The sequence below is a fragment of the Sturnira hondurensis genome, unplaced genomic scaffold (genome assembly GCF_014824575.4).
Source record: "Sturnira hondurensis isolate 20B ecotype Veracruz unplaced genomic scaffold, ASM1482457v3 Scaffold0013299, whole genome shotgun sequence".
Taxonomy (NCBI): Eukaryota; Metazoa; Chordata; class Mammalia; order Chiroptera; family Phyllostomidae; genus Sturnira; species Sturnira hondurensis.
Genome location: NW_028085930.1, coordinates 3680159 through 3706553, shown reverse-complemented (window position 1 = coordinate 3706553; position 26395 = coordinate 3680159). Strand labels below are relative to the sequence as shown.

The 26395-nt window shown below is 36.9% G+C and overlaps 1 protein-coding gene across 2 annotated transcripts in view; it reads right to left on the bottom strand.

Moving 5' to 3' along the window:
* STAG1 (STAG1 cohesin complex component) overlaps positions 1-26395 on the bottom strand; it is a 400795-nt gene that overhangs the window by 108731 nt on the left and 265669 nt on the right. For both annotated transcript variants that reach the window (XM_037061224.1, XM_037061225.1), the window contains exons 13-14: positions 10786-10893; positions 4845-4959 (exon numbers count right to left, since the gene is read on the bottom strand). In XM_037061224.1, the coding sequence (XP_036917119.1) occupies positions 4845-4959; positions 10786-10893 (223 nt within the window). The remainder of the gene's footprint in view (positions 1-4844; positions 4960-10785; positions 10894-26395) is intronic.

Here is a 26395-nt window from a genome sequence, read left to right as displayed (position 1 = left end):
AGTGCTGGAGAGTATGCGCGGGTCCACACACCTGGGAACTGGCACCAGAGGGGCCCAATTTGCTTGTGAGAAGCCACAGAGGGGACAGAAATCTGAGAGAGAGCAGAGCGGAGCAAAACGCCATTTTCCCCCCTCTTTGACCTCACCCCCACATACAGTGTCATAATCCAACGACTGGGTAGCCCAGCCCTGACAAACACCTAAGGCTCCGCCCCTCAAGCATAACAGATGCGAACAGACCAAGTATTATGATGCAAGAACAGCTCAAAGCCCCAGAGCCTATAATTCTAAGTGACCAAGAAATAGCCAGCCTTTCAGATGCACAGTTCAAAACACAAGTGATCAGGATGCTCACAGAACTGGTTGATTTTAGCCACGAATTAGAGGAACATATGGAGGCTAAACTAATTGAAATGAAGGGAGATGCACAGGAAACCAATAGTGATGGAAAGGAAACTGGGACTCAAATCAAGGGAGTGGACCAGAAGGAAGAAACAAGAATTCAAAAAAAACGAGGAGAGGCTTAGGAACTCCAGGACATCTTTAAATGTTCCAACATGGGAATTATAGGGGTACCAGAAGGGGAAGAGGAACTGCCACCAGTGGAAAACTTATTTGAACAAATAATAAAGGAGAACTTCCCCAGTCTAGCAAAGGAAATAGACTTCCAGAAAATCCAGGAAGCTCAGAGAGTGCCAAAGAAGTTGGACCCAAGGAGGAACACACCAAGGCACATCATAATTACATTACCCAAGATTAAAATGAAGGAGAGAATTCTAGAAGCAGCAAGAGATAAGGGGACAGTCACCTACAAAGGAGTACCCATCAGACTGTCAGCGGATTTCTCAAAAGAGACCTTCCAGGCAAGAAGGGGCTGGAAAGAAGTATTCCAAGTCATGAAAGGCAAGGACCTACAGTCAAGATTGCTCTATCCAGCAAAGCTTTCATTTAGAATGGAAGGACAGATAAAGTGCTTCTCAGATTAAGATTAAATTCAAGGAGTTCATCATCACCAAGCCCTTATTATATGAAATGTTAAAGGGACTTACCCAAGAAAAAGAAGACAAAAAATATGAACAGTGAAAGGACAGCAAACTCACAGTTATTACCAACCACACCTAAAACAAAAGCAAACCAAGAGGACAGCTAGATCAGGAGTGGAATCATAGAAATGGAGATCACATGGAGGGTTAGCAACAGGGGAGTGGGAGGAGGAGAAGTGGGGAGAAGGTACAGGGCATAAGTAGCATAGACGGTAAGTAGAAAATAGACAGGGGTAGGGGAAGAATAGTATGGGAAATGTAGAAGCTAAAGAACTTATGACATATGTACATGAACTAGTGGGAGGGAATGTAGGTGGGAAGGGGTGTGCAGGGTGGAGGGGAGTGAAGGGGGGGAATGGGACAACTGTAATGGCATAATCAATAAAATATATTAAAAAAAACAAAAACAAAGGGTCACAGGTTTGATTCCTAGCCAGGGCACATGCCTGGGTTGTGGGTTAGGAAACCAGAAAGGGGCACTCAAGAGGCAACCACACACTGATGTTTCTCTCCCTTCCCCTCTGTAAAAATAAATAAAATAGTTTAAAAAATTAACCTACATAGTCATATTGCCTAAAAATATTCTTAATCCTCACCAGTGGCTTTTTATTGCTTTTAGAGACAGTGGAATGGAGAGAGAAAAAAGGAGAGAAACATCCATGTGTGAGAGAAACATCCATGTGAGAGAGAAACATCAATCAGCTGCTACCCACAAAAGCCCCGACTGGGGATCAAACCCATAACTTTTTGGTGCATGGGATGATACTCCAAACAACTGTGTCACCTGGCCAGGGCGCACTCTCTAACCTTTTGACAATCAATGTAAATAGTATCTGTATGTCGTATCCATATGATTTTTAAATCTATTGTTGCTACTAAAGTCAAATTTTCATACAGCACTGAATTGTTACAAAGCACTTTTAACCATGTTCCTCTAAATCCTAAGGAGACTAAGGATATAATTTGAAATGGTTTCACAAGTTCAGTATTTACTGAGTATTTAATGTTTTATCTCACATATTTATAATACTGTATTTTACCTATAACATATCCACATTTTCTTTTGAAAAACAAAAAAGTGATTCAAACCCTTATTTGGCAAAGTGTACTACCTTCACGAGAAATTATCTAAAAGAGCTTGTTAGAAATGAAGCATCTCAGGCCCCAACCTAGAGCTACTGAATCAGAACAGACATTTTAACAAGATACTGACATAATTTGTAGACATATTTAAAACTCTGTTATTAAACACATCCTTACCTCAAATGCAATTCATCAGCTAGATATGCACCCGACTTTATTCCTTCTTTATTCATTCCCCATTTGCTTACACAAATATTGGCAATTCCATCACTATTGCACTCCACTCTGTCCTACACCCCACACCTTCCACTGACTCAGTTCTTACTTCTCTCTAATTTTAATTTTTATATAACTTTTTTGTTCCTATATTTTTCATTCCAACAGTCTCTCCAGCACCTTCAAATTTGAGCGGTTACAGAATCTTTGAAGTTTCTTTTTTTCCAGACTATTACAACACAAAACAAAAATGCTTTTTACAAAGTAAAACTAAAAGTCCCAAATTTCAGGATTTTCTCCACTTCCTTTATGCTCCATTTCACACCCATTTCTAAGTCAGGTAAAATAGCTTGCTCATTCACATTCTCTTTAGCTTGCTGTTCTTCAATATCATATCAGCTTGTTCATTCACATTCTCTTTAGCTTGCTGTTTAGCTTGCTGTTACCATAACAGTAATAGGAAGTAGCATTTTAGTGAACAAATCAAACTTCACTTGTGCAAACAGATTCTGATACATAATATGAGTATAATTAATAATGTTATTAAGTGATCACATGGAAATACTGCTATGGAGCTTGTAAACTATAATTCAGATCATTTATATTCATATTTTTCTTTCTCATTAAACAATGTAATACTCAAACAAGATAGGACAAAAAATTTTAACACATGACAATGTTCAAAAACTGTTCAAGTAGTATCATTTAAAAACTAAAAAAAAAAAAAACTTGAGAAAAACACAAAGTAACAATAAGTATGCAGTATTGTAATAAGTTAGTGAGGACCTCAACAGCAGAATATAGATCCAGTCAGAAAGAAAGGTTACATTAAGTGAAATAAAGAACAATTTACAACAGTAGAGTGGATGAAGCCAAGAATCAAATCAATTATTTGGAACATAAGGAAACAAAAAACAACCATTCAGAACAAGAAGAAAAAGGAATCCAATAATAATAATAATAATAATAATAATAATAATAATAATAATAATAATGATGTGATTACTATGACAAGCAGGCTCTGGGACAACTTCAAGAGGTACAACATTTGCATCAGAGGGGTGCCAGAAGGAGAAAAGAAAGAACAAAAAATTGGAAATCTATTTGAAAAAATAATAAAAGGAAACTGCCCTGATTTGGTGAAGGAAACAGACATGCAAGTCCAGGAAGCACAGAGAGTCTCAAACAAGATGGATGCAAAGAGGCCCACTCCAAAATATATCATCATTAAAATGTCAAAGGTTAATAATAAAGAGATAATCCTAAAAGCAGCAAGAGAAAGTAAGTTGCCTACAGGGAGTTCCCATAAGACTATCAGCTGATTTCTCTAAAGAAACTTTGGAGGCTATAATGGACTGACAAGAAATATTCAAAGTTAAGAGAAGCAGGGACGTACAGCCAAGATTGCTCTACCCAGCAAAGCTATCATTTAGAATCAAAGAGCACATAAAGAGCTATCCAGACAAGAAAAAAACTAAAGGTATTCAAAAACAAACAAACAAACAAACAAAAAAACTAAAGGTATTCATCATCACCAAGCCATCATTATACGGAATGTTAAAGAAACTTGTGTAAGAAAAAGATTAAAAGTATGAATAAAATGGTAGAAAATATGTATCTATCAATAATTGGATCTAAAAAACAAACTAAGCAAACAAGAACAAAGACAGAATCATAAATACAGAGAGTATTTTTATGGTTGCCAGATGGCAGGCGGGTATGAGGGAATGGGCAAAGAGGTTAAGGGATTAAGAAGCACAAATAGGCAGGTACAGAATAGCTATGGGAATACAGTACAGAAAACTGAGGAGTCATAGAATTTATATGCATAACCTATGGACATGAAAAAAGGTGGGGAGATTGCCTGAGGGAGTGGGAGTGCTGGCTGGAGGGAAGCAAAGGGGAAAAATCAGGATAACTAATACCATAATCAATAAAATATTTTTAAAAAGGAAAAAGAAAAATATCAATTTGAGATAGTATAGTGACATGGGAACATAAATAATAATAATTTTTTTTAAAACTACATTGCATGGACAGAAAGCCAAATTAAGAACAGGTAATAACCAGAGTGGCACTACCTCTCCACTCCCTGCTAAACAAACACACAAACAAACAACAAAACAAACAAAACCCCCCCAGAATTTTATCTCCCTAATATCTGTTTGCTTTTCCTAAATTGACATGGAATATTCCAAAACCCTGCTTTTTTCATATAGCCTGTGTTTTCATGCAAGCCTACTTTGTCCCCAGGTCATAAAAGTAGTCAAGTAGAGCCATGGCCAGCACCCTCACACAGGCAGTTCAGAGGACCTTCCTTTCTTCTGTGCCATCTTCTTTGTGTTTAAGCATAAGCTTAATAAAACATGTCTGAAAACTGTTTCCTCTTAGGTCAATCGTGGGGAAGTCAACACCCCAATGCCAGTACAAATTAAATAAATAACAATTTTATTTAATATGTAATCTAAAACAAACCCCAAAATACTTATGTTAAAAATTTACCTCACTTTCAAGAAAGAAAAGAACCAGCATCCTAATGAGATTCCCATTTGGACTGTTCCTTCCCCTCCTCTTTGCTAATGCTTCTTCTGCTTGTGGGTCATGTCTGCTAAATAGCCTAGAAATAAGTAACAAAACAAGAACATTACAAATTTATATGGATATAAACTTCAGTTATTTTCTTTCATTGTACCAATTATTTCAGAGTTTAAAAAAATATTTCAAATATCAGTATACTGATATACTTCAAAATGAGTATGCAAATGATGTGTTTATAGATAAAAGAGTTTATATCTGAACAAGTTCATACAATTCAACCAAAGTGTAAAAAGGAAGTTTTTTTACTGATGACTAATCAGTGTTAAAATTGTTATAAAAAATATAAACAATTTTTATTATGTAAGAGATACTACAGTATATAGCTTTAAAGTTTTATTTGCTCACATACTGATTTCATAGTCAATTACAGCATTTAATCAAATGTCCCAGCAATAATTTAAAAATTCATATTTTTAATCATTACTTCTTGCATTCTTTCATGCTTATTACCTAAAAACAGTACTCACTAGCTCAATAGTATTGAGTAAAATGATATAAACATTAAATTTATTAAAATAACACTTTATGGCAAAACTTCTAAAATATGACACCCTGAAAATTTTAATTTGCTAAAAAGATTTATTCTAACAAAATTTAAAGACTGCTAAAGATGCCTTATTCCCAAGTTTTGCTCCAGGTAAAAGAAATATAACAGTGAACAAAGGCAAAATGGCTGTTTTTATTGAGCTCTAACTCTGGTGGTTGAAGAGAAACAGTAGATAAATATAATGTATACTATCTCAGTTGGTATGAGAAAAAACAAGGAACTAAGGATGGGGATACAGAATATGCTAACTTAGATTTGGACATCACAATGGTCCTATCTGATGAGAAGATAAATAAATGAATAAAGAATAATTTCAGATGTCATAATAATAAACCAATCCGAAGCAAAAAATAACTACACAGAAGTTGAGTATTTATCAGGGGGAGGAAAAAGTATATAGAAGGGGAAGACTAAAGTATTATCTTTATTTTTTAACCCTCACCCAAGGGTAAATTTTTACTGCATTTAGAGAGGTGGTGGCAGAAGAGAGAAAAAGACATTACCAGTTGGTTGGTTTGCTCCTGTACATGACCCAACTAAAGTTCCAACTGAAAACCAGCCAGGGCTATAGAATTATTTTGAAGTGTACTGGAATAGCTATCAGATGGGCTTAAGAAAGTTTTCTTTATTTGGGTGGCTTTCAGAGGGGAAACAAATGGAAAATACGATGGTTCTGTATTACTAAAATGTACAAAACTGGGTAATCGTATCCACTGCAAGTAAATATATAAAGTAATAAGGAATTAGCTTAATAGTTCAAATATTAAAGTGCATAATATATGATGACATATTAACATTCAATTCAGGCACATTTTAATATATTTTTTTGATACTTAGTGTAGCTCATAAACTAGACTACAAAACAACCATGAGTGTACGTGTATGCATGCATTTAAAAGAAACTTAATCATGGAATTATGGGGACTAGTCTGTAGCTTCCTTGTTAAAATTTTGTTTCTTTTTTAAAAAAAGATTTTATTTATTTTTAGAGAGAGGGGAAAATAGGAAGAAAGAGAGGGAAAGAAACAATGGTGTGTGGTTGCTTCTTGTGTGTCCTCAACTGGAGACCTGGCCCGCAACGAAGGCATATGCCCTGACTGGGAATTGAACTGCTGACCTTTTGTTTTGCAGCCCACTGACCAATCCACTGAGCCACACCAGCCAGGGCTCCTTGTTAAAAATTTTTAAAGAACAGAATATTAAATGATGGGAGACTATCCAAAAAAGGTCGTTAAGGACTTCTAGTCAAGACATGTGTAGGCAGACTTGGCTCACCTCTTTGCACGACTACATCAAAATTACAACTAAAATATAGAACAGCCATCACTCAGAACTGTCAAAAATCAAGTCGAATGGAAGTCTGACAATTTTTGAATTAAAGAAACTACATCCATCCAGACTGGTAGCGAGGCACAGATGTGGAACAGTGACCCACATGTGGTGGAAAAAAATTCAGGAGACATGTCTTGGGAGCTAGGAGTCCCAGCACCACACCAGGCCCCACAGCTCAGGGTTCCGGTGCCAGGAAGATAACTCCCCACAACTTCTGAGTGCAAAATCCAGCAGGAATTGAGTGGATGGAAGAACCATCTGGAGCCCCAAGCAGTTCCACTTAAAGAAACCACACATACTCAGACTCACCTAGTCAGACTCACACTTTCTGACTCACACTCTCTGAGCTCCAGTACCAGGGTACCCACCTTGAAAAGCACCAATGGCATACAGCGAGGAAATAAATGAAGTGTCTGCCATCAAATTGAGCAAAGGCTACTACTGTCCCTTTTCTAAACACTTCCCCCACATAGGCTAGTAAGCTGGTGCCATATCGAACACTCCATCAACCTGGTTAACACCATTCGGCCCAATTTGGAGAGATTCCCAGACTCCAACCCCCCCAACTTATAGGACCACGCAAGCTACTTTTCTCTAAAGAAACTCATATGAATGCCTGATCTTGGTTCATGCTTCACAACTTCCTAAATCTTCCCCAAAAAGCAACAACTGGCCTTAGTGAGCCCCAGGCCTGGCACTTAAAGCAGCCACCCTAGATTCATAGCTTGGCTTTGCAGCACATCTCCAAGCCCAGCACAAGTAGCAGACATCTCAGATTGCTTTATAGCTCAGGTAGGGTGGCCCCGGGCAAAACACAGGTAGGGGATGACCTTGGCCAGCACAACCCAAAGAAACCCCAGAGCCAGCGCACCCAGTAGACAGCTACAGACTATGTCAGAGAACCACTACACTGCCCTCGCAAAGATGATGTCCCATGGAGGGTGGAGGTTGGTGGTCAGTGGTCACAGCCAGTCCTTGCAGCTGACTGGCCTGGGCAAATCCCTCCCATTGATCTTCCAACAGCAACCACAGTTCAACAAGAGGAGAGTGTACCTAGCTAACTCTTAAGGGACTACTTTGAGTACTCAGCTTAGGTGATAAGGGAGGCTGTGCCACTGGACCCTATAGGACACCTATTACATTACGCCACACTACCAAGACACCGATTCAGAGCAGCTCTACCTAATACATAGAAACGAACACTGGGAGGCTGTCAAAACAAGACAAAGAAACAAGTCAAAACTGCAGAAAGAGCTAAACAAAATGGAGATAAACAATCTATCAGATGCAGAGTTCAAAATACAATTTATAAAAATGATCAAGGAACTTAGTGAGGACCTCAACAGCAGAATATAGATCCAGTCAGAAAGAAAGGTTACATTAAGTGAAATAAAGAACAATTTACAACAGTAGAGTGGATGAAGCCAAGAATCAAATCAATTATTTGGAACATAAGGAAACAAAAAACAACCATTCAGAACAAGAAGAAAAAGGAATCCAATAATAATAATAATAATAATAATAATAATAATAATAATAATAATGATGTGATTACTATGACAAGCAGGCTCTGGGACAACTTCAAGAGGTACAACATTTGCATCAGAGGGGTGCCAGAAGGAGAAAAGAAAGAACAAAAAATTGGAAATCTATTTGAAAAAATAATAAAAGGAAACTGCCCTGATTTGGTGAAGGAAACAGACATGCAAGTCCAGGAAGCACAGAGAGTCTCAAACAAGATGGATGCAAAGAGGCCCACTCCAAAATATATCATCATTAAAATGTCAAAGGTTAATAATAAAGAGATAATCCTAAAAGCAGCAAGAGAAAGTAAGTTGCCTACAGGGAGTTCCCATAAGACTATCAGCTGATTTCTCTAAAGAAACTTTGGAGGCTATAATGGACTGACAAGAAATATTCAAAGTTAAGAGAAGCAGGGATGTACAGCCAAGATTGCTCTACCCAGCAAAGCTATCATTTAGAATCAAAGAGCACATAAAGAGCTATCCAGACAAGAAAAAACTAATGGTGTTCATCATCAGTGAGCCATCATTATATGGAATATTAAATGGACTTATGTAAGAAAAAGATGATCATAAATATGAACAGTAAAATGGTAACAAACTCACAACTATGAACAACTGAACCTAAAATAACAAAAACAAAAACAAACTAAGCAAACAACTAGAACAGGAACACATTCACAGAAATAACAGATCGTATGGAGGGTTACAGCTAGTGGTGTGGTGTGGTGTGGTGGGGAGAATGGGGTAAAAGGTATAGGGAATAAGAAGCATTAATGGTAGGTACAAAATACACAGGGGGAGGTTAAGAATATTATAGGAGATAGAGAAGTGAAAGAACTAATATGTATGACCCATGGACATGAACTTAGGTGCAAGGAATGCTGGTGGGTGAGGGGGTACAGGGTGGAGGGGAATAAAGGAGAGAAAAATGAGATAATTGTAATAGCACAATCAATAAAACATATTAAAAAACAAAAATATAATGGGAAAATTCTACAGATCATCAGTACATAAAAAATTTTTGCATGTGTTTTCATACTTAGGAATATGCAATACAGAAAAAAGGCTCTTTCTGATTCAAGTGCTGCCAGTTTATTGCCTCTTTTCTGGAGACAACAAAGCTTTTTATTCTATTTTTTAAAAATATAGAAACAATAAAGTTTTTCTAAACACACAGCCTTTTGAAAAGTTAAGTACACAACAGAAATATAATAACTAGAATAACTAGAATATAATAATTAAATATAATAACTAGAATATAAATATAATAACTAAATATAATAACTAGAATATAATAGTCCTGGCAAATGAAGACAAGGTACAACTACTATATATCATTAATATTTGTGAAAAGAATACCTCAAGATAAATATTGAAATAGCACTAATACTATTAGCCATAGATGTCAGAGTCACTGGTAAATTCAATATATTAATTTAGAAGTCATGCCTAAAAATCCTGACTTTCTTTCCCACTTTAATTATCATAACACACTAGCAGCCAGCTTCCATATTAACGAAGAAATTTTTTCACATAGCTGCAACTTTGAAAGGTACCACTGAGTATGGAACAGATTGTTATTGCAGCACTGAGATGCAGATGCTGGATTGAGGCCTGCTCATTAGCAAAGTTAATCATCCATGTACAACAGTTGCCCAGTGCATGATTTGTATCACATATTAATCACAAATTACAACATGTACTAGACTTTTGGATTCACCACCCAATCATCAATGACTTAATTAAATCTACAAATTTAAATTACAAAACAAAGCAAAACACACAAAAAATGTTTAGATTTTAACAATGAACTAATATACTAATAAGTTATATAGTAGACTAATATATAGTAGATACATATACATGGTAGACCATGATAAAAATGTATTTCAGAAGAATGTTTAATTACATTCATAAACTCTCATTTAGCTCTGTTTCGTCACAAACGTAGATGAGGTATTGCATTGATTAAACTGCAAGTGTACATATAATTTTTAGCACTGCTATGGATTCCTGATTAAAATAATCATCATTGCAATAGAAAGAAAATGGAAAAAAAAGATGAAAAGTTGGGCAATTTGAATGTGATTTTCGATTACAAATGTTGGGAAGCAGATGAGAACTCAGAATTTTAAAAGGAAAAAAACACCGATGAAATAAAATAGTAATTACCAGGGGGAGCTTTTGTACATTTCATGTTACATTCACAACCCTACAGGGGAACAATCCTTTTGAATTTCAGGGAAAAGGGTTATGTCACAAAGAACATCTTTCTCAAGGATGTGATTCATGAAGTGCACACAGTCTGTGAGGATATTACATACCCTAGAATTTGAAATGGCCACTTCTAGCTAGCATTGTTTTCAGTCACCACAACTCAAAAATAACAACAAGAACAAAATACAAAAGTAAAACCTTATTTCAAAGATAATTCACTTACTTTTTGTGAAGGAATTCTCCAGCTGCCACTGCAACAGGGCGATGTGCTGAGTACACCAAATGGTAAACATTTTCACAGTCTTCATTGGAAAGAGCTTCTTCACTTCCACTGAAAAATTCAGAAAGTAGCACCTGAGTCAAAACAAATGTTTATTATCCAGTTCTAACTTTAAGTTTTATAAAGTTCATTATAAAAGCTCAAGGTATACCAATTATATTTTCATCTTATTGAAAAAAATATTTCTAACATTATATAAATTCAGAAAATGCAGATAAAATAAATTGTCCACAATTCTTCTCACACATACCCACCAACAATGACTTTAGTATCCTGAAATATTATTAGGTAAAATTACTTCAAGTTCTTTTAATTGTATATGAGATTTTTGTTGGTAGGCACTAGAAATATATTTGTCCTTGTTTCATAGTTAAATTATTATGTAATGCTTCTCTCCGTAAGTATTTTAAATTATTTTATCCCTGTATTTACAATACAATTTAGTCTTTTTAAAAAATTTTTTTCATCTTCACCTGAAGAATTGCTTCAAGAGGGGCAGGGAAGGAGAGACAAAGGGAAAGAAACACTGACTTGAGAGAGAAATATAAACCACTTGCCTCTCCTAATGCCCTGACCTGGGACCAAACCTGTAACTGAGGAATGTGCTCTGATCAATAATTGAACCCCCAACCTTTTTGTGTACTGGAAAACTAACCAACTAAGACACACTGGCCAGGGCTAGCCTTTTTAAATAAAATTGATTCCATAGTCACAACCAATTCTTTACCAACAGAAATTTCTTTACTTTTCCATTCATGTATTCTTACAGTTTAAGCCATTTTTCCCCATTGTGTCCATAACCTTTTTCCCAAAAAAGAAAAATCTATTTACTGACTATTCACATCCTTAAAAATGTCTGCTGTTAGTATAGATTAGCAATGACTAAATGAAACATAGAATTCTTGTCTGTACAGGTTCTTGACAGAGAATGTAGAGGTATAAGCTCATTCCCCCAAAATTAAATTGTGAGGAGGCCTCAGAAGCTAGGAGGCAATTGAGGGATCTGTCAAATACACATTAAATTGGGAGTGACCTTTAGCCATGCCTAACTTAAACCCCTAAATTATAAGGATGGGCACAAGGCTAAGGCCAAAATTTTAACCTCTTCACCCAAATAACTACTATCAAGCTCCATTAGCTAATTACTTCAGGAGAAAGTTAAACTCATAGGAATAAAACTTTAGTAAGTATCTCAGAAACCTAAACTCACAAATGAGAAGAAAATAAATCTATTCCAAAGAAAGAATGAACAGATAAACAAAAAGAATTTAAAGAAGGTATAATAGTAGATTAAATTTGACTTTACTGTTATTTTGAGAAGTAGATATCCCATAAGCCAAGAAAAATAAGGCTAGATTATTTCGGGTAAATGATGTAAAAGGCTAAAAAACTGGTTTTGTGTTCCTCAGCTCATTACTTACAAAAATACTATACAAACAGAAATATAGGACTGAGCATTTTAATGGGCAAAGCATATTTCTTTCAAAATAAGTTGTCAGTGCTGTGGTACACTGAAACCTCCCAAGCCAAACTGCAGCATAAACTTTCATAGAATTACTATGAAACATTTATAAACATCCCTTACAATTGTGAAGAAGTTTAGGAAATGGTACTTTGTAAAGGGCTTGAAAAATCTAAATGTGAAAATTTGACAGGAGCAACCCATTGTAAATTAAGAGGAGAGGGTTATGACTACAGAGTTGTACTTCCTCTGTCCATAAGTGGTCTGTGTTTCCTGTACACTGAATGTGGAACACTTAAAGGGAGTAAGCTCAAATAGTTTAAAAAGACTCTGGCCACTAAGAGTACCTACAGGGCAAGCAACTCCTACAGAGGAAACGTGAGTGCCAGGGGCCGGATTGCAAAGTAAATAAGCCAAAAGGGGCATTGACTATTCTGAAAACTAGTTGTAAATATCTCTAGTGGGGAAGGTTCTCAAAGGAATCCACAGAAAGTCAAATATACCTAATGAATTAGGATATCCACACAGCTGGAGAGCCATCCATAACTCTACCTTTTAAATAAGACATGGTCTGCTCATCATGCATATTTAAGTAAGATGTGTTCTCCTCCAATGAAAATGCAGAAAAGTACCTTTAAAGTAGACTTGAAACCAGCAAAACCATTTCCTAAATTCAGGATGAAAGTAAACTAACAGGAAAAAAAGGTTGGAAAGTTTTCTCCTGTATAAACAAGCAAGTATTAAAACTAAGCAAAGAAGTAAAAAATTGTATATCCTTAATATTATAAATTCCAGACCAGATATTTTCAACTAGTGTTTTGCAAGAATTTTTGAAACACGCAATATTTGCTTAACTAGTCAGGAGCACTGACCTCTTTTCTATTAGATTGTCAAATAGAGAAAGGACAACAGCCAACACAACAATAGCCATCTGGTGTGAATCAATCAAAATTAACACCTTTTTCTCCCTTTTAAAATAATTTTTTATTGTTATTCAAATACAGTTGCCTCCATTTTCACACCACCACTTTCTCTCCATCCACTCACCCACCCTCCATCCTTTCCCCCTTTGGCTTTGTCCATGGGTACTTTATACAAATTTCTTGTGGATTCTTTCCTTTCTTTCCCTAGTTATCTTCATTCCCCCTCCCCTCTGATCATTGACAGTTTGTTCATTTCATTGTCTCTGATTATATTTTGCTTGCTTGTTTTGTTGATTAAGTGTACTTACAGGTGAGATCATATGGTATTTGTCTTTCACTACCAGACTAATTTCACTTAGCATCCATGCTATGACAAAGAGTAGGAGTTCCTTCCTTCTGCTGTGTAGTGTTCCACTGTGTAAATGTACAACTGTTTTGTCATCTACTCATTTACTGATGGGTACCTAGGCTGCTTCCAGCACTGGGCTATTATAAATTGTGCTTCTATGAACACTGGAGTTCAGAGATTCTTCTGAATTAGTGCTTCAGGATTATGAGAGTATAACACCAGCAGTGGAACTGCTGGGTCAAAAGGCAGCTCCGTTTTTAATTTTTTGAGGAAATTCCACTTTATTTTCCAGTGGCTGCACCAGTCTGCATTCCCACCAAAAATTAACTAGGGTTCCCTTTTCTCCATAGCCTCCCAAGCACTAATTGTTGATTTATTTATGAAAGCCATTCTGAGTGGTGTGAAATGGTATTATCATTGTGGTTTTATTTTTTTAAAGACTTTTAAAATTTCTCTTTAGAGAGGGGGAGGGAGAGAGAAAGAGAGAGAGAAATATCAATGTGTGGTTGCCTCTCGAGGGACCCCTACCAGGGACCTAGAGTACAACTCAGGGATGTGCCCTGACTAGGAATCCAACCAGGGACCTTTTGGTTCACAGTCCAGCACTCTAACCTCTGAGCCACACCATTCAGGGCTCCTTGCGGTTTTAATTTGCATCTCTGATGGCTAGTGATGCTGAGCATCCTCCAGTATGTCTCTGGGTGCTCTGTCTGTCCTCCTTTGAGAAGTGTCTGTTCAGGTCCTTTGCCCATTTTTTAATTGGATTATTTGTTTTCCTGGAGTGGAGTTGTATGAGTTCTTTATACATTTAGGAGATAAAATCCTGCCTAAGATGCCACTGTCAAATATATTTTGCCATATAATTGATTCCCTTTTCATTTTGCTTATATTTTCTTTAGCCATGGAGACGCTTTTTATTTTGATGAAGTCCCATTTGTTATTCTTTCCTGTATGTCCCCTTGCTGTAGGAGACATATTGGTAAAAACACTGCTGCATGGAGTATCTGAGATTTTCCTATGTTCTCTTCTAGCACTTTTGGTATCACAACTTATACTTAAGTCTTTTATCTATATTGAGTTTATTATTGTGAATGCTGCAAGTTACTAGTCGAGTTTCCTTTTTTTCCCTGTAGCTGTGCAGATCTTCCAAGACCATTTGTTTAGAGGCTATTTTTACACCGTTTTATGCTTCTGCCCCCTTGGTAGAATATTAATTGACCATAGAGACTTGGGGTTATTTATGGGCTTCCTATTCTGTTCCACTGATCTATGTGTCTGTTCTTATGTCAGCATCAGACTGTTTTGATTACTGTGGCCTTGTAATACAGTTTGATGTCAGCTATGGTGATCCCTCCAAGTTTGTTCTTCTTTCTCAAAATTGCTGCAGCTATTCAGGGCCATTCAGACTTCCATCTAAATTTTTGCATGTTCTGTATCTATGAAATATTTAATTGGTATTTTAATAGAGATTGCATTGAATCCACAAATTGCTTTGGGTAGTACGGACATTTTGATCATGGTATTTCTTCCAATCCATGAACACAGAATATGCTCCCACTTATTTTTGTCTTCCTTAATTTCTTTCTTAAGTGTTGTATAGTTTTCTGAGACAGGTCTTTTACCTCCTTGGATAGGTTTATTCCTAGTTACTTTATTTTTCTTCTTGCTATATATGTATCAAATAGGATTTTTTCCCTGATTTCTATTTCTGATATCTCACTGTTGGTGTACAAAAATGCCTTTGATTTCTGGACATTGACTTTGTATCCCACTATTTTGCCAAATTCACTTATTATGTCAAGCAGTTTTTTGGTGGAGTCCATAAGATTTTCTGTATACACTATCATTTCATCTGCAACAATGACAGTTTTTCTATCTCCTTTCCAATTTGGATGCATTTTATTTCCTTTTCTTGTCTGATCGCTGTGGCTTGGACTTTCAGTACTATATTGCATAGAAGTCGTTGGAAATGGACATCCTTGTCTTGATCCTGATCTTAGTGGGAAAGCTTTTAGTTTTTGCCTGTTGTGTATGCTACTGGCTGTAGGTGTCTCAGATATGGCTTTTATTATGTTCAGGTATGTTCCTTTACTCCCACTTTGCTGAGAATTTTTATCATAAACGGGTGCTATACCTCATCAAATGCTTTTACCATATCTATTCATGATCATGTGATTTTTGTCTTTCTTTTTGTTTATGTGATGTATTATGTTTATTGATTTCCAAATATTGTACCATCCTTGCATCTCTGAGATGAAGCCCAATTGATCATGGTACATGGTCTTTTTGATGTACCGCTAGATGTGGTTTACCAATATTCTGTTGAGGATTTTAGTATCTAGGTAATCAGTGCACTGGCCTGTAGTTTTCTTTCTTTGTTGTGCCTTCGTCTGGTTTTGGAATTAAGATGATGATGGCTTCATGAAAAAATTTGGTAGTCTTCCCTCTTCTTGGATTTTGGGGAATAGTCTGTGAAGGATAGGGGTTAGGTCTTCCTTAAATGTTTTGTAAAATTCTTCTGTGACCCTGTCCAGTCCAGGGCTTTTGTGTGACAGGCGGTTTTTTTATTACTACTTCAACTTACCAGCAGTTAACGGTGTGTTCAGGCATTCTGCTTCTTCATTCAGTTTTGGAAGAATATAAGTTTCTAGAAGTCTGTCCATTTCACCCAGGTTTTCAAATTTCTTGGCACAGTTGTTCTTAGTAATTTCTTATAATCCTTTGTATTTCTGTGATATCAGTTGTAATCTCTCCTCTTTCATTTCTGATTTTTGTTTATTTGGGTCCTCTCTCTTTTTTCCTTGATGAATCTGGCTGAAGGCTTGTCAATTTTGTTTATGTTTTCAAAGGACCAGCTCCTGGATTTATTGATCCTTAGAACTGTGCTTTTAGTCTCTATGTCATTTAATTCTCCTCTGATCTTGTTTATTTCCTTCATTCCATTCGCTCTGGGCTTTGTTTATTGTTGTTCCTCCAGTTCTTGAAGATGTCAGGTTAGGTTGTTTATTTGAAATGTTTCTATATTTTTTAGGTAGGCCTATATTGCTATGAACTTCCCTCTCAGGACTGCCTTTGCTGTGTTCCGTAGGTTTTGGATTATTATGTGTTCATTTTCATTTGTCCCTAGAAACTTCTTTATTTCTTTCTTGATCTAATTCTTAACCTACTCATTGTGTAATAGCATGCTATTCAAGCTCCATGAATTTGAATGTTTTTGAGTTTTTTCCTTGAGGTTGGTTTCTAATTTCAGGCCCTTGTGGTCTGACAAAATCCTTGATATGATTTAAATGATCTGGAATTTGTTGAGGCTTGTTTTGTGTCCTATCATGTGCTCTATTTTTAAAAATGTCCCATGTGCATTTGAAAGAACATGTATTTTGCTTGTTTGGGATTAAAGGTTCAATCAATCAATCAATTAAGTACATTTAATCTAAAGCATTGTTGAGTTCCACAATATCCTTGGTTATATTTTGTTAGGAAGATCTATTCATCGTTGACAGTGGAGTGTTAAAATCCCCTAGCATAATTGTGTTCCTGTCTATATCTTTCTTCAAGTCCTCCAAGAAAATTCTTATGTATCTGCATGCCCCTATGTTGGCTGCATATATGTTTCCAATATTTATGTCTTCTTGATGGATTCTTCCCTTGAATATTATGAAGTGTCCTTCTGTGTCTCTTTTTATGGCCTTTGTTTTGAAATCTATTTTTTTGGATATAAGACTGGCTACCCTGTCTGTTTCCCTGTCCTTTTGCTCAGAGAAGGTCTTTTGTTCTGAGGTGTGTCTCTTGTAGGCAGCATATGTGTGGATCATATTTTCTTATCCATTCAGCTATCCTATGTCTTTTTTAGAAAAGATTTTATTTATTTATTTATAAACAAAAGAGAAGGGTGGGAGAAAGAGAACCACTAATGTGTGGTTGCCTCTCATGTGTCCCCCACTGGGGACCTGGTCCAGGACCCAGGCATTTGCTCTGACTGGGAATTAAACAGGTGACCCTTTGGTTCAAAGGGCAGTGTTGAATCCACTGAGCCACACCAGCCAGGGCTATCCTATGTCTTTCATTGAGGCACTTAATACATTTACATTTAAGATGATTAATGATAGGTAATTACTCATTGCCATTTTTCTCCCTTTGTGCCTGTGTTTCTCTGTTTTTCCCCCCTCTTCTTAAAGCAGTTCCTTTAGCATGTCTTGCAATGCTGGTTTGGTGGAGGTATATTCTTTTAGCCTTCTTTTGTCTGGGAAGCTTCTTATTTTGCCTTCCATTTTAACTGAGAGCCTTGCTGGATAGACTAGTTTTGGTTGCAGGTCTTTGATGTTCGTTACTTACAATATATCTTGCCATTCCCTTCTGGCTTATAGTGCTTCTGTTGAGAAGTCAGCTGATAGCATTATCAGGGCTCCCTTGTACGTTACTTCTTGTTTCTCCCTTGCTGACTTTAAGAGTCTCTGTCTTGGAATTTTGCCATTCTATGATGTGTGTTGGAGTGGGCCTCTTTGGGTTCCTTTTGATTGGGACCCTCTGTGCTTTTTATCTCATCAAATTAGATAAGTCTGACATCATTAGGGAAGAGATTGACATCTCTTTTTCAAACAGATTTTTCTATCCCTTGCTCCACCTCTTCTCCTTCTGTTATGCCTATAATATGGGTATTATTACATTTCATGTTGTCTTGTCAAACTCATTTACACCGAGGGCCACATCAGCCTTGTGGTTGACTTCAAAAGGTTGAATATAACTGTAGGACTGTATAAATGTAACTACTCCTTAACAGTGAAGCAAGAACTTGGTGCCACTCCCAGGTAGAAACAAGGTGCTGGGCTGGATTAGGCCAGTAGGCCTTATGTTTGCCACCTGTGCCTTAACGCCTTTTTGTTCTTTTTGAATCTTTTTTTCCTTTTCTTGCTCTTTCTGGGACTTTTTTCTACCTTGTCCTCCAGCCTGATGATTGGATTCGATCCTCTGCTTCATCTAGCTTTCTTTTGATTCCTTCTACTATGTTATTCAATTCAGAAATTGTCTTCTTCGTTTCCTCTTGCCCTATGTTGATTGTTTCTATGTCTTTTTTCATGCTGATATATTTTGCAGTAGGTTTCTTGTAGTTTCCCTGTAGTTTTTGGTAATTAGCACTGCGCACATTGAGCTTCCATATAACCACTGTTTTGAACTCAATATCTGATAGTCGACTTGCCTGTTTCATTTAGCACTTAATCAGGATTCCTCCTTTCTTTCTGATTGTGAGTTGTTTCTTTGTCTTCCCATTACTTGTGACTCTTCTTGTTTGCTTCTGCTTCTTAAATTGATCTGTTTGACTTGCTGACTTTGTGGTGTGAACTTTTATGGTAGCAAGTCTATGAGATTCAGTGGTGCAGTCTCCTTGATCACCTGAACCAGAGGCTCTTCTGGCATCCAGATGACTGAACCAGATGCTCTTCAGATCACCTGAACCATATGCTCTCCAGATGCTTATGTTGGTTCTCTGGATGTGGGTCTTTCTTTGCTTGGTCATTCCCTGAAGCTGGGTGACTGAGGGTCACTCTGCCCACCATGTCTTGTGTGGTACTGTGTAGGTGCAGATAGGTTGTGCCCAGGATGATTCTTCTATCTGTATGAGATTATAAGCTCAAATAACCTCTGACCCTACCCAGCCCTAATATCTTTTTTTTTCAAGATTGGCAAAATATAAATATTTTTTGATGTGCAGCAGAATTTTAGGAAATTAGTTTATATGTGCTTTGAGATTAAAAAAGGACAAAAATCATTGGTCAAAAGAATAAGCAAAAGTGCGGAGTGTTGAAATACACTTCTGGGACCAAGATGGAGCTGCTACTGCCTGGGGCACCGCATCAGCAAACCCAAACTTAGATAACTTTTGTGTCCTTGTAAATGCTCTGCTTGACCAGAAACACAGTATATTCAGTCAGCCAATCCCCAAGTGCTGAGCCAACTCTGGGCCTTCTCACCCCAAACAAGGTTGGCTATGTGACCACAGCAAGCCAGGTATTTTCTATTTGTAACTTCCTTTTCCTTTATTATTTATCCTATTGAAAAAAGGTTGAAAAATCACTGTTCCAGACAATTTCAACGAAACAAGTAGGTGGGTGCAATGTCAGGATATCTTTTGTTCAAAGAAAGATATTTATAAGCAATTGATGAGCTTATCAATTTTACAAATAAAGTATAACTAGTGGGCCTAATATTTTAAAATAGGTTTGGAAACAGAAAAATTCATCATAAGTGGCAAGAAAGAATTGTATGTAACAATTAGATGAAAAGTATAAGAAGATGTAAAAATCACAAACATACAGGTCCCAATATATATACTATGAAGTATACCAAGCAACAACTTTAAGTTAACAATAGTACTTAGCGACTTTCACACATCCCTCTTAAAAAACAGAAAAATAAGCAAAACTAGAGATAATTTGAATGACACAGTAAATAAAAATGCTTAATAAGTAACACAAGACTAAACTGTATTTTGCTCACTCACAACTGTAAACCTACTTTTGCCCTATCCTGTAAGCATAAGTTGTTCTTAGAAAATAAACCAAAGCACTCAGAATACATTCCCAGGTCATACAATAAAACAGAAAGAAGAGCTTTAAAAAAACTGATATATGCATGTCTGGGTAGAACAAAAACAATACTGAAATCTATGATTAAAATGGAAATTGTATAGGTAATCAAAATATTAATCATTAAATGTCTATTAAAATATTCTATGCCCAACTTCTTAGATCAGTATAATAATTAAAGATATATGCATTACTGAACTTTAAATATGATTATTAACAGGAAACAAATGAACCTAAAACACTAGTCCTATGAAAAGAGTAATATGATGAACAAACTTCAGGCATGAATGACTATAAAAAGAGGATACAAGTAAAATGGATTAAAAAGAGCAACTGGGTAATGATGGTAACATAAACACAGGCAACCTCCTCTCACAACCATGTTAAAATTACAACTAAAATATACAACAACCACCACTCAGAACTGTCAGTAATGAAATTCAATGGAACTCTGAAAACTACAGAATTTAAGAAATCATATTCATCCAGACTGAGGAGGGGTGGAGATATGAAATGACCTGGTCCTATATCCATGTGTAGTGGATGAAAATTCAGAAAGAACAGCTCGGGAGCGAGGTGTCCCTGCCACTCACCAGACACCACCCCCCCCCCGGAACAGGGTTACATTGCCAGAAAAAAAGATCACCATAACTTCTGCCTGCAAAAACCAGTGGAGACTGAATAGGTGGAAGAAACTGCCGGAGTCACAAGCAGTTCCCCATAAATAACCCATACATGACCTTTATCAGACACACTCACTCTGAGCTCCAGCAATGGGGTAGAAGTTTGAAAGACATCAGTGGCATATAGAGAGGAACAGAAGTGTCTGGCATCAAGGTGAGAGCTTGGAGACAGTTTTCTACCTGACAGAAAGGAAGACAGAGGCCACTGTCCTTTTTCTGAACCCTCCCTCAACACTGCCACAGAGCCAGCAGGAAGGTGCCCTATCTGAGACTCCATCAACCTGGTTAACCGTGTTTGCCCTGTACTGGAGATCCCCTGAGGCTCTGTCTCACACAATTTATAGTCATTAAGAGTGGCTTTTCCATATATATGCCTGGTCATGGTTCATACTTCACAACTTCCCAAATACTTTCAAACAAGCAACAGCTGGCCTCAGTAAGCCCCCAGCTGCAGTATATTTTGCCAAGTGGCCTCAGGTCTGGTACTAGAAGCAGTGAGATTAGATTCACAGCTTGGTGTCATAGAAGAATCTCCAAATCCAACATAAGTAGCAGCCAGTATAAGCCACCGCAGATTGCTTTATAGCTCATGCAGGGCAGCCCTGGGCAGAACATAGGTTGGGGCTGACCTTGGCCTGCAACCAGTGAGGAAAACCCAGGGCCTGTGTACCAGTTGACAGCTACAGACCTTGTCAGAGCACCTCCATCTGCCACTGTACAGCCGATCTCCTATGGAGGGTGAAGACTGGTAGTCAGTGGTCATGGTAAATGCCTGCAGCTGAACTGCCTGGGGATATCTCTCCCATTGACCTGCCAACAGCAATAAGGCTCAACTAGAAGAGGAAGGGATAGTCAGTCCACATGAAGGGCACGCCTCAAGTATCCAGCTTGGGTTATACGGGAGGCAGTGCCACTGTACCTTACAGGATACCTACTACACTAGGCTACACTACTAAGAAGGGAGCCATAGCAGTTCTACCAAATATATAGAGACACAGGGAGGTTGGCAAAATGAGGAAACTAAGAAACATGACCCAAATTAAAGTACAGATCAAACCTCTAGAAAAAGAACTAAAAGCACAGATAAGCAATCTATCAGATGCAGAGTTGAAAACACTGGTTATTAGGATGTTCAATAACCTCAACAGCATAAAAAAGATTCGGTAAGGAAGAAAGGATTCAATAACTGATATAAGGAACAATTTACAGAAAAACAAAGAGTTCTGTGCATGAAGCAGAGAATTAAACCAATGATTTGGTACATAGGAAACAAAAAACAACCATTCAGAACAACAACAAGGAAAGAAATCCAAAAATAATGAGGATAGTATAAGTAGCCTCTGGGAAAACTTCACAAGGTACAACATTCACATCATAGGAGTGACAGAAGGAGAAGAAAAAGAAGAAGAAATTGGATATCTATTTGAAAAAATAATGAAAGAAAACTTCCCTAATTTGGTGAAGGAAATAGACATGCAAATCCAAGAAGCACAGAGAGTCCCAAACAAGATGGATACAAAGAGGCCCACTACAAAATATATCATTTTAAAATGTCAAAGGTTAAAGATAAAGAGAGAATCTTAAAGGCAGCAAAAGAAATAAGTTAGCTGCCTATAGGGGAGTTCCCATAAGACTATCAGCTGATTTCTCTAAAGAAACTTTGGAGACCAGAAGGGATTCACAAGAAATATTCAAAGGCATGAAAAACAGGGACCTACATTCAAGACTGCTCTACCCAGCAAAGCTATCATTTAAAATCAAAGGGCAGATAAAAAGCTTCCCAGACGAAAAACAAACAAACAAACAAAAGTAAAGGTGTCCATAATCATCAAACCATCATTACAGAGAATGTTAAAAGGACTTATTTAAGAAAAAGAAGATCAAAACTACAAAAAATAAAATGATAATAAATACATATGTATCAACAACTGAATCTAAAATAAAACTAAATAAACAAGAAGAACAGAGACAGAATCATGGATACATATAGAGTGTTTTAGGGTTGCCAGATGGGAGACGGTGTGGGGAATGGGTGAAGAGATGAGGGAAATAAAAACAAGTACGTCATTCCTAATAGCCATGGGACATAAAGTTCAATATAGGAATTGGTATACCCAAAGAACTTATATGCATGACCCATGGACGTGAACAATGGTGTGGGGATTGCCTGAGGGAGTTAGGCTGTTATGTGGGGGGGTGAGGGGTGGGGTGGGGGGTCCAAGGTGGAAAAATTGGGATAACTCTAACAGCATAATCAATAAAATAAAATTAAAAATAAGAGCAATCAGCCCTGGCTGGTGTAGCTCAGTGTAGCTCAGTGGATTGAGCACGGGCCTGCAAACCACATGATCGAGGTTCAATTCCCAGTCAGGGCACATGCCTGGGTTGCAGGCCAGTTCCCAGCAGGGGCCTCACGAGAGGCAAGCATACACTGATATTTCTCTCCTTCTCTCCTTTCCTTCCCCTCTAAAGATAAATAAATAAAATCTTGAAAAAAAATAAGAACAATGAAGAAATATCACAATTCTATGAAGTAATATAATATATTAATAAATCTGGAACAGTGATGAAATTGATATATTTTTAAAAGATTAACAAAAGCTAAAATTAGCAAAAGGTAGGTAATTTAGATAAGTAATCACCAAAGAAGTAGAAATGGTAACAAAAGAGCTTTTCCTTAAAGATAACTAAAGACTGACATTTCTTTAACAGGAGAATTCTATCAAAGTTTCAAGAAAAAATTAATCTCAGTCAGAAAAAAAGTTGTTTCAGAACAGAAAAAGGGCAAGAAACTACTGAACATATTTTACAAAGAGAATAAACTTGATTTGAACCTAGCAAATCAAAAAATTATGTCAGCTTTACATATGAACACATGTGAAAATCTAAATATAATGTATGTATTTAAGCAAAATACAATAAAACCAAATACATTTAAGCAAATAAAATAAAACCATGCTCAAACAAGATTTATTCTAAAAAACCAAGGTCTGTTTACCATTAGATAAATCTGTCAGTTAGATTCAGGCTCAGCAATACATGAAAAAAAAATCTGAGAAACAGAACACAAAAGAACTTTTACCATATATCAAAAACATATCTCAGAAATCACAGAAACAAAGTACAAGAAAAACATTTGCTTTCAGTAATAGTTTTATAGCACTCAAATTCCTAACTAATGAAACGACACAAGAGGATAAAACAAAAAAGAAGACAAACTGAAACTGTTTGCAGATGATGTAATATTCTATATAGTAAACTGAACATTTAACAAGCCATGAGAATGCACAGAATTCTGACTTGATGGAGGTTCCAGACAAAATGGAGGCGTAGGTAGAAACACTTTACTTCCTTACACAACCAAAACAAGGATAACAACCAATTTAAAAACAATAAACAACCAGAAATGCCAGAAAGTCAAACTGCATGGAACTCCAACAACCAAGAAGTTTAAAGAAACATTCACTCAGAGTGAATGTTTATTTCACTCTGCCCCTTCACTTAGGAGGGGCAGAGACAGGCAGCTCAGTGGAGAGGGCTTGGGGCAAGGCAGCAGACCAGGTGCGAAAGGCTGGGATGCCTTAAGAGGAAACTAGAGACTCAAAACTAGATGTAAAATAATGTGGGGATTGTGAAAGCAGGAGAAACTCCCAGTCTCATAGGAGAGTTCTTGGAAAGTGGGGCTAGAGCACAGCAAGTGAGCAGCACTTTTCCCTCTCTGACCCTTTCCCCACAGACAGAGGCAAAAAGAGCACCTGGGTTGACCCACCTTCGCAAATACCTAGGGCTCTGCCCCCTTCCAAAGTAACAGAAGCACCAAGAGAAAGAAATATGGCCCAAATGAAAGTGTAAGTCAAAACTCCAGAAAAAGAGCTAAGAGATAAGGAGATAGATAACCAATCTGATGCAGAGTTCAAAACACTAGTAATCAGGATGCTCTCAGAACTGATTGAGCTTGGGTCACAAAATGAAGGAATAAATGAAGTCTACCCAAGGTGAAATAAAGTGAAATATAGAGGAAAACGACAGTGAAATCTGGACTCAAATCAAAGATCTGCAATAAAAGAAAGAAAGAAGTATGCAACCAGAACAGAATGAAGAAACAATTCAAAAAAATGAGAAGAGGCTTAGGAACCTGTGGGAGAACTCTAAGTACTCCAACATCTGAATCACAGGAGTACCAGAAGGAGAAGAACAAGAGCAAGAAATTGGAAACTTGTTCGAACAAATAATGAAGGAAAACTTCCCCAATCTAGAAAAAGAAACAGACTTTTAGGAAGTTCAGGAAGCTTAGAGAGTACCAAAGGAAATGGACCCAAGGAGGAACACCCCAAGGCATATCATAATTACATTACCCAAGATCAACGATAGGGAGAGAATCTTAAAAGCAGCAGGTGGAAAGCAGAGGGTTACTTATAAAGGACTGCCCATAAGACTGTTAGCTGATTTCTCAAAAGAAACCATGCAGGCAAGAAGGGGCTGGAAAGTAGTATTCCAAGTCATGAAAGGCAAGGACCTACATCCAAGATTGCTCTATCCAGCAAAGCTATCTTTTAGAATGGAAGGGCAGATAAAGTGCTTCCCAGATAAGGTCAAGTTAAAGAAGTTCATCATCACTATGTCCTTATTGTTATGAAATGTTAAAGGAGCTTATCTAAGAAATAGAAGAACAAAAACAATAAACAGTAAAATAACAACAAACTCACAACTATCAACAACTGAACCTGAAAAACAAAAAGGAGAACTAAGCAAATAACTAGAACAGGAACGGAACCAGAGAAATGGAGATCATATGGAGGGTTTTCAGTGGCAAGGGGAAGAATGGAAAGGTGGGAAGGTATAGGAAATAAGAAGCATAATTGGTAGGCATAAAATAGATGGGGGAAGGTTAAGAATAGTATAGGAAACCCAGAAACCAAAGAATTTATATGTGCAACCCATGGACATGAACTAAGGAGGGAAGGGGAATGCAGGGCAGAGGGAGGATAAAATGGAGAAAAAACGGAGAAAACTGTAATAGAATAATCAATAAAATATACTTAAAAAAGAATGCATAGTGTTCTAATAGGTATAATATATAAGACCAATATAAAAATTAAGGGTTTCTCTGCCTCAGCAATACCAAGCAGAAAACATTTTTAAGACTAAATATGAATCATGACAAAAGTATATAGTACTTAAAATTAATTTAATAAAGAATATACAATAGTTCATTGAAAAATTAAACCTTATATAAAAGATCGAATAAAATCTGAATTTTAAAAATGTACTTTCTCTTTTTTTAAAGATTTTATTTATTTTTTTATTTTTATTATTTTTTAAAATATATTTTATTGATTATACCATTACAGTTGTTCTATTCCCCCCCTGCATTCCCCTCCACCCGCACCCTCCCTCCCCCACCATTCTCCCCCCTTAGTTTATAACCACGTGTCTCAAGTTCTTTGGATTCTATATTTCCCCCACTATTCTTGCCCTCCCCCCTATCTATTTTTTACCTACCCTCTATGCTATTTTCTGTGCCTTCTCCCCCCTTCTCCCCCTCCCACCCCCCT